A 16,819-nucleotide genomic window follows, 5' to 3' on the forward strand; every position below is an offset into this window, starting at 1 on the left:
CATTTATAACAAGTATAGTTATTAGTAAAGTAGGCCAAGGGGTAACTAAACATCTGAGCAGGAAAGAGTAGGAGAGACAGGTGAAGAGCTAATGCTAAGCTAGCGAATCCCTAAAGACACAGTGACTGAACACTGTAAATATAATTAGTGGGTGATTCAACAGAGTGTGCTTTGGATAAAGCGCAGGAAGATTACACTATGAAATAAGACGTTATCTATAAGTTTTTAATTAAATTGGCTACGCAGATAAGCAATGCAAAAATACCACTGTAAGATAGAACAGGAAGTGATACTCCAGACTGAGACAACACCAAGAAGTATTTTGAAATGACCTTGAGCAAGATACTGAACTCTGAGTCGTTATTGATAAATTTGTGCAAATGTGTGTCTGGTACTTAAGTATAAGAAAGAGCATTTACATGAATGTTTGTGCGACTGGCTAATAAGAATTTTGAGTGCTCAATTAGAGCACAAAAACACTGTATAAGTGCCAGTCTACTTGCCGTTTTTCTGCACCACCTTTAGTTTCCAAACCTACTACTGCACCCATTTGTGCTTAAAGGTTGAGAGGTTTTCAAAATTCAAACAAAATGTAACTGTACTATGAAGCTGTCTCCTCCTCAAATAATAATTATATAAATAGAAAAAGTTGGGACAAGCACAAAAACCTGGAATCCTGTTAACAAACAAGCAGAAAAACCAACGTCACTGGGGTAAAACGTGTTTGAAGATCAAATATGTACACAAAACTGACATTGGGTGATGCAAAATGGAGGGAAGAGGAAGCAATTTCTGTTTGGTATTATTGTCTATAGATAATAATATGCTTCAGAATATCATAACCATGAGAGCATGCTTATTTAATTATCTGCTTTGTGTGCTGAAGACCTTAAATTCTTTCAACCTATCTGCTCAGCCCCCGGCTTACTTTTCTACCTCCACTAGTTTCACAGAACAATCATGGAGACTAGTAAACACCAACATAGATATAGTACATCAAACTGTTCATCAAACTCAGATGTTCATGTGGTGTCTTAAAGAAATGCAGCAGCGTTTAAAGATTTCTCTCTGTTTGTTGTTTGACAGGCTCAAATGTGCCCATACCTGTGCAAAGGAACAAGTTGTTCTAGAAAAAGTAAGTAAATAAGCTCGGATGTTTTCGAATTTTGTTTACTTCATTATAATAGAAAATCATGTTCCTATACATTTATTTTACCAATTAAAGCTTTGTCAGGATAACTTTAGTGGAAACATTTGGTTTAAAACAAAAAACAATGAAATGTCATATATTTTAATTGATCAGGGTCAGAAGCATGTAGCTGGGATGAGTGAAAGGCATATAAACCAGAACACCAGACGAACACATCTCCTCAATTTACAGCCTGTGTTTGTGATTTTTTTGTGCAGATACTACATATGTGTAACATCTTCTTTCTGTTTCCACAGACAACCAAGAGATGGGAGAGATTGATGCAGCTTGAATTTTATGCTTTTCAAATTTGCCTGAAATAGCTTTGTTTAAAATGAGAAATGAAAATGTATCATTGTCTATACTTTTCACCTGTCCGTTGACTTAATCCCAATCACGCTTGTGTAATTGCTAGTCAGCTGTATGAAATACTAAAAAATGAACAAAAATAAACATTCATTTTCATTTCTAGTAAGTTTGTTTCTTTATTCCACAAATCCTACAAGTCTACAGGTCAAAAATACACATTTAACAAGTAAAGATATGAACTCAGTCTTGTACTAGTATTTTCCTGACAAAAAGATATAAAACCAAAGGTTAATCTACTTAAGTAACAGTCAAACAGAGTGGAAATGGCTTTCAGTGAGAAAAACAATATTATTTTCCCAGTATTACTCTCCTCAAAGTAAGAGTAAGGCCAGTCAAAAGAGTAAGTGAAATGCACACCGCCTTCGCTCCATGTTGCTTTACTGTTGACTGAACTGCTAACTTGGGGTTTGCTCTCTCTGTTAGTACAAGAATTAATAATTGATCAACAAATTGATTTACTCTGACTTACAGAAACCTGGTTGCAGCAGGATGATTATATTAGTTTAAATAAATCAACCACCAATCATCAATCAAATGTGTTATGTACTGCTGTACTTTATTCACAATGAGTAAATAAGAATTTCATTAAAATGACTTTATTTTGGACTGTCACTTTAATTTTGTTTATACAGTACCAAATCCAAACAACAGTCGCCTCATGGTGCTTTATGTTTAAGATAAAGACCCTACAATAAACCCCAACAGTAAGATGAGCCCCTGTTAACAAGCACCTGGAGTCAGTGTGGAGGAAGAACTCCATTTTAACAGGAAGAAACCTCCAGCAGACCACGGCTTAGGGAGTGACAGCCGGTTTGAGGGGAGGACAAAGGGCAGAGAGGCAAATATTAACTTCATGTGGCCTACAGATTAGCTCGACAACAGTGCATAGAGGGCTTCATGGAATGGGTTTATATGGCCAAGCAGCTGCATCCAAGCCTTACAACATCAAGTGCAACACAAAACATCAGATGCAGTGTTGTAAAGCATCATTGTGAGGGGCGCTTTTTGTTAGGAGCTGGGCTCTGTCTTAGATCCAGTGAACTAGTGTTGGTGTGAGGGTCTTGGGGTTTGGGGTCTGGGATGCAGGGGGCCTGCAAGGAGTATGGAGCACCAGTGCCCGGAGTCGCCAGTTTCATGGTTTGGTCTCTCCATGCGCAGGGGGGGTCCACGCCTCCGCAGGGGGGTCCACGCCTCCTCGGATGCACTATCATGTGGAGCGAGCTGGCCCATGTTGGGAGGTACGATCTGCGCTTTAGGGAATCTCAGGAACCTCAAGGACCTTTGGGGGAAGCAAAATCCCACACCTAAGCAGCAGGCGTGGGGCATTTTGGGTAGGTTAGGGGCAGCTTGTCTTGTCCTTTCTTTGTGTGTGGATAACTGGCATGGGATGCAGCACATGGAAATCTGCAGCAGTGCAAGGCTGTTGTTACAGCCCTTCTAGGTAAACACAGTTCAAGTGCTGCAGTAGAGAAAACCTGACAAAATTGCACGGCAAAAAAAAAAGAAATAAATAGAGAGCAACTTTCCCCTGGCTGCTACACACCTATCTTTCATTAAAAAATGTAAACCATTATGTGACTCACAATTCAAATCATGTAATTTTATTTATAGAAAATAACATTTTTATTTCTTTAAATAAAGAAAGTTTTAACAAAGCTAACACAATAGCTCGATGATAAGCATAAACTTGTTGCCGTCACATTACGCAGCACATTTTAGGAGAGCTGGTCTGGGAGTTTGCCTTCTGTCGGATGAACTCTGGATAACAAACCAGAAGAGGAAAACAGAGAAAAGAAAAAAAAGTAGACACATTCCAGTGAACAAACAGAAAAACAGTCTTACGGCATTATTGGTCTTTCTGTGGAGAAATATTGTTAACTAATATTGTATGACTGTTAAAACTGACAAATAGTCTGACCAGTGAAAGGAAGTGACCTCCCTGATTAGCTCACCTGCCAAATCTGTCCGGGAGATTTCCACCAACCCCTCATAGAGGCCTTTGGTAGGGTTTTCTCCAGCTACGAGCACTCCATGAAGCCAGATTAACAGCATCCGGTGACCATGATCTTTGAAGCTTTTCTTACCTTCAATTTAGATTTATATCAAGCATTATCCATCTGAACTTTTAGTTAAACACAGTCACTGTAGACAGTTCTTATACCATCAGAACATTTATAGAATCACAGTAACTAACTAGTTCATATAGTCCACTGGGTCTGTATTGTAACCACAGACCAGCGTTAAGCAAGCGAGGTACTTGGCCAGTAAGCAAAGCTGAATGACATCCTGATATCTTACATTTTAAGTGCTCCAACAAAATGAAACAATATTTTATTTTATATAATTTAATATTTTATTTAAAGTTCAACTTTAAATTAAAAAAAAAGGTTCAACAGGTTAAAAGTCAAATAGAGTTTAAAAGCAAGGTGTCAAAGATCTGGCATTTGGAATTAAAGAAAAAAGCTGTGCCCAGAATGTAACTCTTGCAACAGTGTACAAAAGCTGAAAAACTTATTACAATCCATGTTGCAAACTGCTGTCATCTTGGAGAGACTGCTCTTGGTTGGAGGACCAATCTACCCAAAGAGAAAGATTAGCAATTATATCCAACTATGTCCAACAAGGACAAGTGTGGGTTTGGATGGACGGAGGTACAGTATCTACCATTCAGGAGGAGGGCAATCTGGTGGGCAGTTTAGCCAAGTTATTGGCCAGTAGTTGGATGGGACCGGCCCCTTCTTGGGATCCTTGGGGATCAGGACAGCCTTCGGTTAGACATTCCGGGTGGGTCTCAACCATTAGCACCTGGTTCATTTGTGCTGCAGGATGCTAATGGAGTTAGCTTGTTAGCTTCCCTATCCAGTAGGTGTTAAACATGGCAGGGAATGGTGCTGTCCAATCCCTCTGCTTGACATGTCTGCCACTGTGATGGTTACTGGATCCTTTCAGGGAGGTTGTTGCAGTCTGCTCTTAGATCCACTAGGCACTGAGCATTTCTGTTATGTGTTGCATCCTTCTTACATATACTCTTCAGTATTGCTCTGTCTCCAGCGTTGGCGGGGCTGTTCTCATTTTGTTCTGCTGCCATTCAGACTATACTTTGGGTAGTTCAGTGGAGAACATCTGGTTTATTCTCCTGGCTTTTATCTCTCTGGTTAACCAAGATTCAGGTATCAGGTATAGGCAGTTGTAGTTGTGCTTCAGGTCATCATTATAAGACAAGATATTGTATGATAATAGACGTTTTTCTACAAAAAAGTGATGTTGTAAAAAAACCAAAAGAAAAACAACACCATCTGCTCTCTGAAATATTAAGGATTAAGCATCCATTTACTCATGTCAGACTATCCATATATTCTAAATAGATCTGTAGTTCATTTGTTGTAGTAGAATTGTAGAAAGAATTCTTGATCTGGGTTAAAATTGACCTAGACCAGAGTTAATCACCTCAGGTACTCAGAATGCTGTAGAGTGAATCAGTCAGTGCCAAATTTGAGAATTTATTTTCAATAAAATCACTGGACCCATGAAACAGTGCTTCTATGGTTCTGGACATTACAGGCCTTATATTACAGTTTTTCAAACTTGTATGATTTCCTGTGTAAAGATTTATATATATATATATATGAAAAAACCCAACAAGTACAAAAAAGGTAATAAAAATAGCAATAAAACTGTCAATAATTTTTTTAGGAACTCAGCACTGCTCACCTGTCCACTGTTGTTCTATAGCTTGTATATGTGCTTCACTAAAGTCCCAATGCTGAGCGAGAATCTTCCACTCCCCATAACACAGATGCTTTGTGGCGAGGGTCCATAAGACAGAACGGAAGTGCTGTGTCTCTGGCTGATGGTCCTGTTTGAAGCTCAGAGGTCTTCTTACCTGCTCACATCCCCCGTGATCCTGAATTCAACAGGGAGAAAGTTTTGTGAGTCGTTCGAAGTTAAAAGGATGTTATCACGTTTTATGCATATGATGTACAAAGAAAACAAACTCTCAGTACCTCTTGCTTTTAAAACTAGCACAAAGAATTTACAAGATACTTAGCTGGTTTGTTAAATACCTTCTCCAGGAACAAAAGGCAGTACACAGCTGTTTTACACCTTAAGCTTCACACTCCCTTGCTACCTCCAAAAGTCATTTCCTTCTAAACCTAATACGTGGTTTTGTCATCTAGCAAGAACTGCAATCAAGCATTTGCAATAACTAATAAAAAAGCACTTGTGACAATTGTGTTGGTGACAGCTTTTGTTATAATATCAATAATATTCATATGAATATGGGATAGTGTTACATGTTTGCACAGACTTTTGTGGAATATGGAGACACTCCTGGCATTATATGAGCAAAGTGAGACTCATTTTTTAGGGTTGGTGGAGATGAGTGTGAAGATCCAAACAATCCCTGTCAGTGATGGAGAAGCTTTGATGGAAATATTTGGTAAAAAGTTCACCAGCATGAAGGAAATGAAGTTTCAAACTTTCCTTAGGAGGAGCCCAGCACGCCTGCTTAAAGAAAAGTGAGTGTGGCGATGTGGATGCTTGCAGCGACTGCTGTATAGAGGCCATCCTGCTACACATGAAACACATCAGAGTTATAACTGTTATTTTAGTCACGTGTTTGTTTATTATCCTTATTGTTTTATCTGGGACTGTTTGCAGACATCTCAGAGAGAGGAGACACCAGCATCTGAACAGAGACTCAAACCAGCAACCTGCAGCTCCCTGCTTGGCTGCTCCAGTTTTCTCCTCACTCATGTTGCCCACCAGTGATTTCTAGCTGCCCACCCACACAGCAGGCTAGAATATGCGCTGAGCCTCAGCACCCAATACTTGGACATGTTTTCTTTATTAAATAATGAACCAGACCCCAAAAGTAAACAGCTGTTATTGCTAGGCAACGGGAGCAGCCTTTGGCGATGCAGCACCTGACATTCCTGACCATGTGGGCGGAGCATGCATGAAATGGAATGTTCAGTAGAACTGTGCAACACAAGCACTTAGTTCCAGCATGTTTCATTGTATCCAGACACAGCTAGAGACACATCTACAGCAGCATCTCTGTGCAGGACAAACGACAGTTGACGAAGAAACATCGAAAACTTCACTTCACTCCTCTACAAAACGTTGGCTCCTTTGTTTAAAAGGCCAAAATGAATCAGGGGAGAACGAGAAGAGGATCGGCGAGTGCTTCACCTCACAATTCAGTACAGCTGATTAACCTGCAAGAAGAACTTCAAATGATACAGGCTGAAAATATCAAATTAAAAGAAGAGGCAGAAAAATCAAGAGGAGAAGCTAAAGATTCAAAGTTTGAAACTGATGTAGTATTGCAGGAATTACTGCATGTGGGTCTCAAACTTAAAGGAGAGAAAATGGGAAAACAACAGGCAGAAAAGGAGAATGAAAAGATGAAGAAAGAACTGTTGGAAGCTCAAAAAGCATTGGAGGAAGAGAAAAGCACAGCACAAGAAGCCAACAATAAATATCAAACTGCAAAGAAGGAGGCAGGAAATGTGATGCAGGAATTACAGGAGGTGCAGGAAGCTTTTGAAGAGGGAAAAAAGAAAATGCAGTTGGCAACTCAAGAAGCTGCAAATGTAACAGCTGAAGCTGAAACACTAAGAAAGGAATTACTGCATGTAAAGCAACAACTTGAAGAGGAGAAAAGACGTAAAGATGAGGCAGAAAATGAGATTGAAAATTTGAAGAAAGAATTGTTGGAAGCTCAAAAAGTGTTGGAGGAAGAGAAAATGAAAATACAGGAAGCAAAGAAAGAAATGGAAGATACAAAGAGTCACAATGAAAACATGAAGAAGGAACTGATGAAAGTACAAGAAGAACTTGCAGAAGAGAAAATTGAGGTGAAGGTATTCAAGAAAGAAATGACGGTGACCAAGAAAGACTGCAAAGACGCACTGAAAGAAATGCGAAAGCACAAAAAGGAAGCTAAAGAGCTCCTCAAACACAAAGGGAAACTGGCCAAACAGCAGCTGAAAGAAAAATTTAAAGATGCCGAGGAGCAGCTCAACAAGACCTTAAACGAACTGAAGGCAAAAGAAAAAGAAAAGCAAGCCGAGGACAGGAGGGGATTCTGGAGCAGACTGCTGAGAAAGAACTGACTCAGCAGCATCAATAGTTTCTTCCTCCTAATGTTAAAATCTCCACCTTTCTTTCACCCCATCCTTCTTCTTGGGACGTTTGCTTGTTTTTTAAAAACTGAAATGCACAAATAAAATTGCCATAACTTGACCTCATGTTGCCTGCTTCTTTTCTTGTGTGTCTGTGGATGTAAAACAGTAACACACTTTCTGCTCTGTGTCTTTAATTGTAAATAAATGCAATATGTTTTCATTTTAAAATGCAGTGCAAAAAACTTCTGCTCTGAATCTTTTTTTTAGCAAAAAGCTTTTTGTTGGCTGTTGTGGAAGTTTTCCATTTAAATAAAGCCTGCAGACGAGCGGTGAGCGGTAGCTAACATTCTTTAATCAAACACACAAAGAACAGACAACCAAGCTTGATGAAGTCCCTGCATGACCGCGGGACAGACGGTCAGCAGAGTCTGAGCCCAGCATGGCTCTCAGTTAAATATCTCCAGGAACAAAAGGCAGTACACAGCTGTTTCACACTCCCTTGCTGCCTCCCAGAGTCCTCAAAGACACAAAAGACTCTTCCTGTGGAGTCGTCTGCTTCCCCCAACTTCCTTACTACACCCCCACCATTTGTCTTACTGTATGAGTGTGAGACATGTTAAAATCCAGTGGCACCAAGGCATCATACAATAAAATAATGTGATTAATACATAAGTAAAAGAAATTCCTTTACATGCCCCTTCCTGATTTCTTATGTTTTAAGCATCTTGGAGACCTAGTCATAGTGTATGCTCTGAGTTGTTCTCGTTCTTTATAACTATGCCTGTATGCCAGGATTTTTTTTTTATTACAAAATCCAAAACAATTAATATGTATATAATGTGAAAAACTCAACAGGACATGGGTGCTGATACGCTGGAAAAGAGTGAAAATGTATTTATCGAATATGAGCACAGATTTCATATAAGGAGAGTGTATTTAGTATTAATATAGCGTTAGCAACACTTACCTTCTCCCATTTAGAAAAACGGTCAGCTTTAATTATCATGTCCACCAGGACGACATGGTTTCCTCTTGCTGCCACTTCCAGACATGTTTTTCCCTGCTGTGTACATTAGATGGCCAGAAAAGCATTGCTTTGTTAGAAGACACAGCTATGAGTGTCATAGATCTGAATCTATACTAAAACAGTTATCATGATGCTGTGCTACAAGATTAACTTTGTCCGGACAAAGAAAAAGTGAACTACGCATCAAGGTTTCAAATGGTGTGAAAAAAGATAAATATTCTACTTAAGACTAGCGTAACAAAGATCTTAATTAATATGATATAGAAGGATCAATGCACCAACTGAAAACTGTTTTTATTTGTTAGTGTACAATGTGAAATACACAGCTCAAAAAAGTAAAGGAACACTTGATCATCAACCACAAGTTAAACTTTACGGATATCAAGCTGTCGTCTTCGGAAGTGTAAGTGAATCAATTAATTTCACCTTTTTTTGGTGCAAATCAAACAGGTGTACTGAAGACGTTCCAAGACAAACCTTACTGTGTTATAGCACCACTAGAGGGGGTTGCCCTACTTTACTAAGGAGGTGGCAGATGACATCAACAGGATGTACAGCGTTGGTAGGGAGGCATTACAGTATTCACATGCAGGTAAAGGGGGTGTGAGTGTGTATATGGGTGTGTGTGGTCATACAGGAATGCAAGTAAATACGTTATCCTCCGACACACCTCTCATCTGTGCAGAACTGCGCTGAACACGTTCCCAACCGGAAGTACAGATACCGAGGTGCATCATGGGTAACGTAGTATAAACAGTTACAATGAACAAGCGGACTTTTAACAACTGTAGTAGTTGGGGGAGTCTCGTAGTGGGTGTGTGAGTATAGTGTGGCAGCCATTACATGCTTGTGTGTCTGTTCTGAGAGAAACCATACCTTTGTAACGGGCTGGCGCCGGTGACTACCCATCTCCGCACATGTACGTACGGACAGAGTAGAGCCGTGGAGACTTGGCTTGTATGGTCTTATGTTGCTAACATCAAATAAATGTGTTGTTCGATTTAACTGACTGACTTTGAGTTATCCAGCTAACCTCCACACCACATGCTCGCTGGACCTGCTAGCTGTTCTTCCTCGCCAAACTGCTCTTACAGTTCCAAGACAATCTCCATAAAGTAAATGATTCTGCAGGTGATGGGACAGACCATTATTCTCTCCTAGAATTGCTTTTTGATATCCTCGTCAGTACTGGTTTGATGAGAGAGTACCTGCAGCACATCCAGGTTACACTGTGGCCATGTCCACACTGAGACGCCGTTTTCGGTGAAGGAAAACGCAGCGTTTTGAAAACGCTATCCAAAGCCGTTTTCGTGTTGCAGTGTGGACAGCGAATCCCGAGCCTTTTCAAAAACGATGACACATTTTAGTGATGTGATGCAGTCATGTGACCAATCAAACTAAGATAGCGGAGGGCATTATACAGCGTTTGTTTTGTTTGCTCTCAGTTTTGACAGCGCTATTAAAGATTAATATCAGTCTGTACGTGCTCCAGAGCTTTTCTTCAAATTCTTTAACTCTCACTCGCTTTTGCAACTTTGTACTTTTGTGTTACTCGCAGCAACAACTCCAGCTCATTGTTAGTCCATTTAAAAAACTCGGTGCTTTTCCTCAACATTTGCCGCGACGTTTCAAAGAGCCGGAAAAGTAAATAAATGGCAGACGGAAATGAGGCAGGCCGAATCTTCTTGCGTTTCACGCATGCGCAGGACTGGAACGGAAGCGTTTTCGGCTGTTTCAATGTGGACGCACAACTCTGTGAAAACGACTGAAAACGATAGTGTGGACGCGGAGCGTTTTCAGACAAAAACGCCATTTTCAAATTTTAGTGTGGACGTAGCCTGTGTTTCCCAGCACAGTCTGAAGAGTGAGGAGCAGATAGTAGGAGACAGGCCAGAGCTGAAAGTTCATCGCAGTGTGAATGCTAGATAGAATTGCGTGTATGCAGGTTTGAATTGGTAAATTATGTTGTGTAAAGCTCCTTTATCATTAACCATGCTAGCCAACAGTACCCTGTACTGCTGGGATGAAATCCTCAGAGCTTGTCTTAATGCACTCGGTCCTGGGTTTGTGTTGCAGGGCAATACCCAGTGACCTGGCAATTATATAATGATGAATCAGAATCAGAATCAGAATGGGTTTATTGCCAGATGTTGAGGTTTACAACATTAGGAAATTGCTGCGGTGCTTCAGTGCAGACAATAAGAATTAAAGTGCTATGTAGAAAGAAAGATATGTGCATGAGATATATACATGAGAGTAAGAATTATGAGTGCTACGTAGAAAGATATATACATGAGTGCAGGTGGTGATCAGTGCCAGACATGAAATGATGCAGTGACACAGCGTAGGGTCATGTGTTAGTGGCGGGGACAGTCATGTGGTTATTGTTCATGTGTCCCACAGCAGAGGGGAAGAAACTGTTCTTGTGGCGAGAGGTTCTGGTGCGAATGGACCGGAGCCTCCTGCCTGAGGGGAGCAGGTCAAACAGACTGTGTCCAGGGTGAGAAGGGTCAGCTGAGATCCGAGCTGCACGCCGCAGTGTCCTGGAGATGTACAGGTAATGCAGAGATGGGAGTCTACAGCCAATCACCTTCTCAGCAGAGCGCACAACACGCTGCAGTCTCTGTTTGTCCCTGATAGTGGCTCCAGCGTACCACACGGTGATGGAGGAGGTGAGGATGGACTCGATGATTGCAGTGTAGAATTGCATCATCGTCCGTGTTGGCAGGTTGAATTTCTTCAGCTGCCTCAGGAAGTACATCCTCTGCTGGGCTTTCTTGATGACGGAGGTGATGGTGGGCTCCCACTTCAGGTCCTGGGTGATGGTGGTACCCAGGAAGCGGAATGAGTCCACAGAGGTGATGGGGGTGTCAGTCAGGATGATGGGGGGGAGTGGGGCTGTGTGCTTCCTGAAGCCCACAATAATCTCCACTGTCTTCTGGGCATTCAGCACCAGGTTGTTGTGGCTGCACCAGGTCACCAGACGTTCAACCTCCCTCCTGTAGGCAGACTCATCCCCGTCAGAGATGAGCCCAATGACGGTGGTGTCATCTGCGAACTTTATTAGCTTGACAGACTGTTGGGTGGAGGTGCAGCAGTTGGTGTACAGGGAGAAGAGCAGAGGAGAAAGAACACAGCCCTGAGGGGAGCCGGTGCTGATGGTCCGGGAGTCCGAGACATTCTTTCCCAGCCTCACGTGCTGCTTCCTGTCCGTCAGGAAGTCAGTGATCCACCGGCAGATGGGATCAGGCACATTCATCTGGGAAAGCTTGTCTCGGAGATGGTCTGGAAGGATGGTGTTGAAGGCAGAGCTGAAGTCCACAAACAGGATCCTGGCGTAGGTTCCTGGGGAGTCCAGATGCTGCAGGATGAAGTGTAGGGCCATGTTGATGGCGTCATCCACAGACCTGTTGGCTCTATATGCAAACTGCAAACATGAAGACACTGATGTCACTGCCTGGCCCTCATGTTTCACACACCTGAATCCCTCATCCAAATCTGGGAGGAGATCCCCCCACCACCATCTCATCCAGCCTTCAAAAGGCTGATGATTATGGTTTTCACTGACCTTTGTGACCCCTGACCCCTTCTTGTTTTCAATGAATTTCAAAACGTATGTCAAAGTAACATGAATATTTTTTAAGGTCTGATGTGTGACTTTAGTACTCCATTTATTGTTTTGAGCAGTGTACATAATATTCTGTGTGAAGCTGTGTGTGGTACCTTATCAGTTAGACTGAGACTAACTCTAGAAATCAGCATCATCTCAGCCAGGTCATGCCAGCCATGTTCTGAGGCAATGTGTAGTGCGGTCTGCTGCCTCTGTCGCCCACATGACAGACAACCATTAAGTAAAATTACTGTATTATAGGACATTTTATTATGCATTGTGTTCATGTGGCTGTGGAACTTTGTACTTACAATGTCAGTGGCATTCAGGTTGCTGCCAGCATCGATAAGCAATCGTACAACTTTTGTGTGATTGTTGAAAACAGCCAGGTGGAGTGGTGTGCAGTGTTGCTGTTTCAAAGAGAAACAGGTATTAAAAAGCTGCTCTCTATGATATTAACTTTTAAAACGTTTACAAGTGTTTACTGCCTAATTTTAGATTTCTTCTTCATTTTATGCACCAAAATGCTAACATGCTAACATACCACTGTGTAAGAATACCCATATGGAAAAGATATATATAAATCTTATAAAGCTTTGTGTTATGTGAAACTTGTGTGAAAAGCATACAAGAGTGAAAACAGATATAAGATGCTTTGATAAATTATATAAATGAAACTTGTTTTGGATACTTACTAAAACAATATATGAAAGTAATGAGAAAGTGGCCACTTTCATGAGTAAATCATATAAGCCTTATATGAAGTAAGCCAAATCTTATGCAAGTCTTTTATAAATTTCTTCTATTTCTTTTGCATATGGGTACTTTAAAAGAATTATCATAATAATTTTTTTTCCGGAGATAGCTAACAGTGCTTACATTGTTTATAGCATCTACATTGATTCCTGCCTTCAGCAGCAAGCTGGCCTCTCTGTCATGACCATGCTGTGCCACATAATGGAGAGCATTCATTTTTCTCTACAGACAGAAGATAAATATTAATTCATGAAAATAACACTGCCAACCCACTCTTGAATTGCATATTTAAGTAAACAAGCATACATTAGTTTGTGCATTGACATTACAGCCAGAATCCAGCAGAAGTCTAACGCATTCATAGTGACCTCCGTCAGCTGCCGTGTGCAATGGTGTGAGATCATCCTACAACAACACAATACAACAGGTACAATCAAGGTCAAAGGTTTTTACAGTTTAAAGCTTATTATTCACAAGCATGAAGAAATGTGTTTTTTCAGGTTCAAAATGCTTGAGTGATCCCAAGAGTTTGGTGAGTAGGAATCATTTTTGCTTAGAAGGGTCTTGCAAGGCCAACAGGTCCTGGGTCAAAGGGCCAGGCTACTTGAAACTAGAGAAATCGCTGTGATTAGGAGTCAGCTACCTCACCCAGTTTACTGAGGAAACCACATAAACTAACATTACTAATAGTTTTTCCCCATGCTGTGAAAGTTCTTTTATTTTTTGGCAAATTCAAATCTGCTCTTCCTGTTCTTGAGCGTAACCAGTGGTGTACACCTTGTTGTAAACTGTCTGAGCTGGCTAGTATATTCCTTCTGGTTGAAAATGTCCCAAATGTTATTTTGGCTCCTCATAAAACTTTTTAATCTCTCTCTGATATGTTTATTTAGTTTTTCATTTAATGATGGCTTCTGTTGCTTCATCAACATCTCCTTAAAACTCATATTAAGTGTTCCAGTAAACAGCTACCCAATGCCAAGTGTAAATGGTTGTCTGCCTCTCTGTGTTAGCACTGTAACAGATTGGCAGACTGTTCAAGGTATACCCTGCATCTCTCCCCATGGAGGTGAGATAGGCTCCAGCCCATCAATGACCCTGAATGGGTGAGTGGATGGCTAAAAAGAAAACAAGAAAAATGCTTCAGTGGCAGGACCCACTGATTGATAGGATTCACCCTTCTTTAAGGTTCTGGACATCATAAGGCTGCTCTGGTCTGCAACACAACACACAGTTAGGTACACAAGTGTTTTGGCAATTACAATTTCTGTAATTTGTTCAATCTTAGCCTTCGCTTGTGTCAGCATCTCTTTGGACCTCATACAAAGGGTTTCACTGGACATCTACTAAATGTAAGTTCAACACTTATCTCTATATCTCTGCTTAATTACTGATAGAATAATTATGGGAAAAGTCTTAAATGGCCACAAAACTGCTTGGCAGCCATGTATCCAAATGCTTTTGAGCCTCAAAGGTTTAAAAGAGTATAAAAATTTCTATAATTCCTAAACAATTAATGCAACACTTCTGTTAAACCCTTTATAACAACCCTGTTTCCTGCACCCTGTCCAGAGGTGCTGGATCTGGGGGGCATCCGTTCATCTGGGTCTATGGCTTGCAAAGCCTTGCTCCCTGTGGGACGCTGTTCTTGATGGTGGGATTGGTTTGGGATGGCAGAATGGGTGGCTTCAGGGGTGGGCACACGGTTGTCATAGAGATGTATGGGCTCTTTACGCTTTACTAGTCCCTAAGGACCCCAAAGCGCTTTACATATCCTGTCACACACACATTCACACACTGGTAATGGCAGCTACGGTGTAGCCACAGCCACCCTGGGGCGCACTGACAGAGGCGAGGCTGCCGGACACTGGCGCCACCGGGCCCTCTGACCATCACCAGTAGGCAACGGGTGAAGTGTCTTGCCCAAGGACACAACGACCGAGACTGTCCAAGCCGGGGCTCGAACCGGCAACCTTCTGATTACAAGGCGAACTCCCAACTCTTGAGCCACGATCGCCCCAATTGTTCTGATACTCCTGATACATACGGGATCACTAAGGGTTTTTGCTTAGACGGCAGTTTCACCTTCTTTCCTGGATCGGCTGGAGCTTTTTTAGGTGCCTTGGATGAGTGACAAAACATTTCTTCCACTGAAAACACTACATCCAGATGAACAGAATCAACTTTTTGAAATTTCCTTACCTGGATGCTGGCCTTCCTCATGAGTTTATCCAACCTCTTCCTCTCAGCTGCAGATAAACTGCTGCTCCAACAAACCACACTGTAAAAAATGACAGATGCCACCACAGAGTCATAGAAGGTCTTTAAAAGCGCTCCCTGGACTCCAAATGACCTCAGCCGCCTCAGCAGGTAGCGTCTGCTCTGACCCTTCCTGTAAAGAGCATCAGTGTTGTGACTCCAGTCCAGTTTATTACTCAGGTGAACACCCAGGTACCTATAAGAGTCCACTATCTCAATGTCCACTCCCTGGATGTTCACATACTGTGGACGTCCTGTGAGGTAGTCCAGTATCCACTGGGACATGTGGTGGTCCACTCCCAATAGCTCCAGCCTGTCTCTCAGAAGTCGTGGCTGGATGGTGTTGAAAGCACTGGAGAAATCAAAGAACATGATCCTCACAGAGCTTCCAGGCTTCTCCAGGTGAGTCAGAGCTCGGTGCAGGAGGTAGATGATGGCGTCCTCCACCCCGATGCCAGGCTGGTAAGCAAACTGCAGCGGATCCAATGAAGACCTCACCAGGGAGCGCAGATGGTTTAGAACCAACCTCTCGAGGGTCTTCATCAGATGCGATGTCAGGGCTACCGGCCTGTAGCTGCTGAGGTCCTTGGGACGGGAGGTCTTTGGTAGCGGTACCACAGGAGGTCTTCCACAGCTGTGGTACTTTCCCCAGTGACAGGCTCAGGTTGAACAGATATCCTAGGATGCCACACAGTTCATCTGCACAGCATCTCAGGAGCCTGGAGCTGACGCCATCTGGACCTGCAGCCTTCTGCACCTTGATCTTGCGAAGCTCATTCCTCACTTGAAGTGCTGAGATAGAAAGAGTGGATTTTGGGGGAGGGGTGTGTATGTTGGAGTCCACAGAAGCCTGGGGTGGGTGTGATGGCTGGGAGCTGAGAGGTGTGAAGTCCTGAGATGAAGGACAGGCGGTCCCTGAAGATGAAGGAGATTGCAGCAGGGGGGACGATGCTGTGGTGGGCGTTTGATCAAACCTATTAAAATATTTATTTAGGTCATTCACCCACCCCAAGTCTCCTGCAGCCTGGGAGGTTGGTTTTTGTCCTGAGATTGTCTTCAGGCTGTTCCAATTTCATCTTCAGAAAATGAACAGCATGCTCTGGTTAGTCACTAGGAGAGTTTTGAAGCAGTTGGCTAAATGTTAGCAGAGTATAAGGCTGTAAACTTAAGAATTCACCCTATAACTTCTATCAGCAACCACATCTTCAGTGAACACTGACCCCGTGCCACTAACAGCCGCACATACATGCCTGTGCCATAACACTCCTCCACCATGTTTGACAGATTTAAATACATTGATGGTAACTATAATATTTGGACTGTGACATAATATAAAGACAGCAACAGCCTTTTTGTCTAATTTCATAATATGTTGAAACAGACGTGTTTAAGTAACAACTGTCATTTTCAGTTGAGTAATGAGTACTGGTTGAACAGCATGCCATATTAGGACAGAATTCAGCTGGCCTTTCTAACTA

At 42.0% G+C, this 16,819-nt stretch overlaps 1 protein-coding gene and 1 long non-coding RNA gene across 4 annotated transcripts; one reads left to right on the forward strand and one right to left on the reverse strand.

The window, feature by feature from the left end:
* The first annotated feature begins 367 nt into the window (after positions 1 to 367).
* LOC145428726 (uncharacterized) lies at positions 368 to 2,840 on the forward strand. The gene is made up of 3 exons (XR_013909037.1): positions 368 to 1,135; positions 1,447 to 2,671; positions 2,738 to 2,840. It is a non-coding gene; the product is annotated as an uncharacterized LOC145428726 (long non-coding RNA).
* On the reverse strand, positions 1,649 to 13,543 carry LOC145428719 (ankyrin repeat and death domain-containing protein 1A-like). Of its 3 annotated transcripts, XM_080301323.1 has the most exons (9): positions 13,392 to 13,543; positions 13,209 to 13,307; positions 12,641 to 12,739; positions 12,443 to 12,541; positions 8,660 to 8,755; positions 5,270 to 5,462; positions 3,511 to 3,642; positions 2,738 to 2,862; positions 1,649 to 2,671 (listed from the first exon to the last, which is right to left on the reverse strand). In XM_080301323.1, exons 2-9 carry the CDS (start codon positions 13,299 to 13,301, stop codon positions 2,600 to 2,602), a joined length of 909 nt encoding a protein of 302 aa, XP_080157449.1. In that variant the 5' UTR covers positions 13,302 to 13,307; positions 13,392 to 13,543; the 3' UTR covers positions 1,649 to 2,599. The 3 variants fall into 3 exon arrangements, with proteins under 3 accessions (XP_080157449.1, XP_080157446.1, XP_080157450.1); XM_080301320.1 differs by having other exon boundaries at positions 1,649 to 2,862; positions 13,392 to 13,542; XM_080301324.1 differs by lacking the exons at positions 1,649 to 2,671; positions 2,738 to 2,862 and adding an exon at positions 3,138 to 3,316 and having other exon boundaries at positions 13,392 to 13,542.
* Positions 13,544 to 16,819: the final 3,276 nt, after the last annotated feature.

This window comes from Astatotilapia calliptera, chromosome 1 (genome assembly GCF_964374335.1).
Source record: "Astatotilapia calliptera chromosome 1, fAstCal68.1, whole genome shotgun sequence".
Taxonomy (NCBI): Eukaryota; Metazoa; Chordata; class Actinopteri; order Cichliformes; family Cichlidae; genus Astatotilapia; species Astatotilapia calliptera.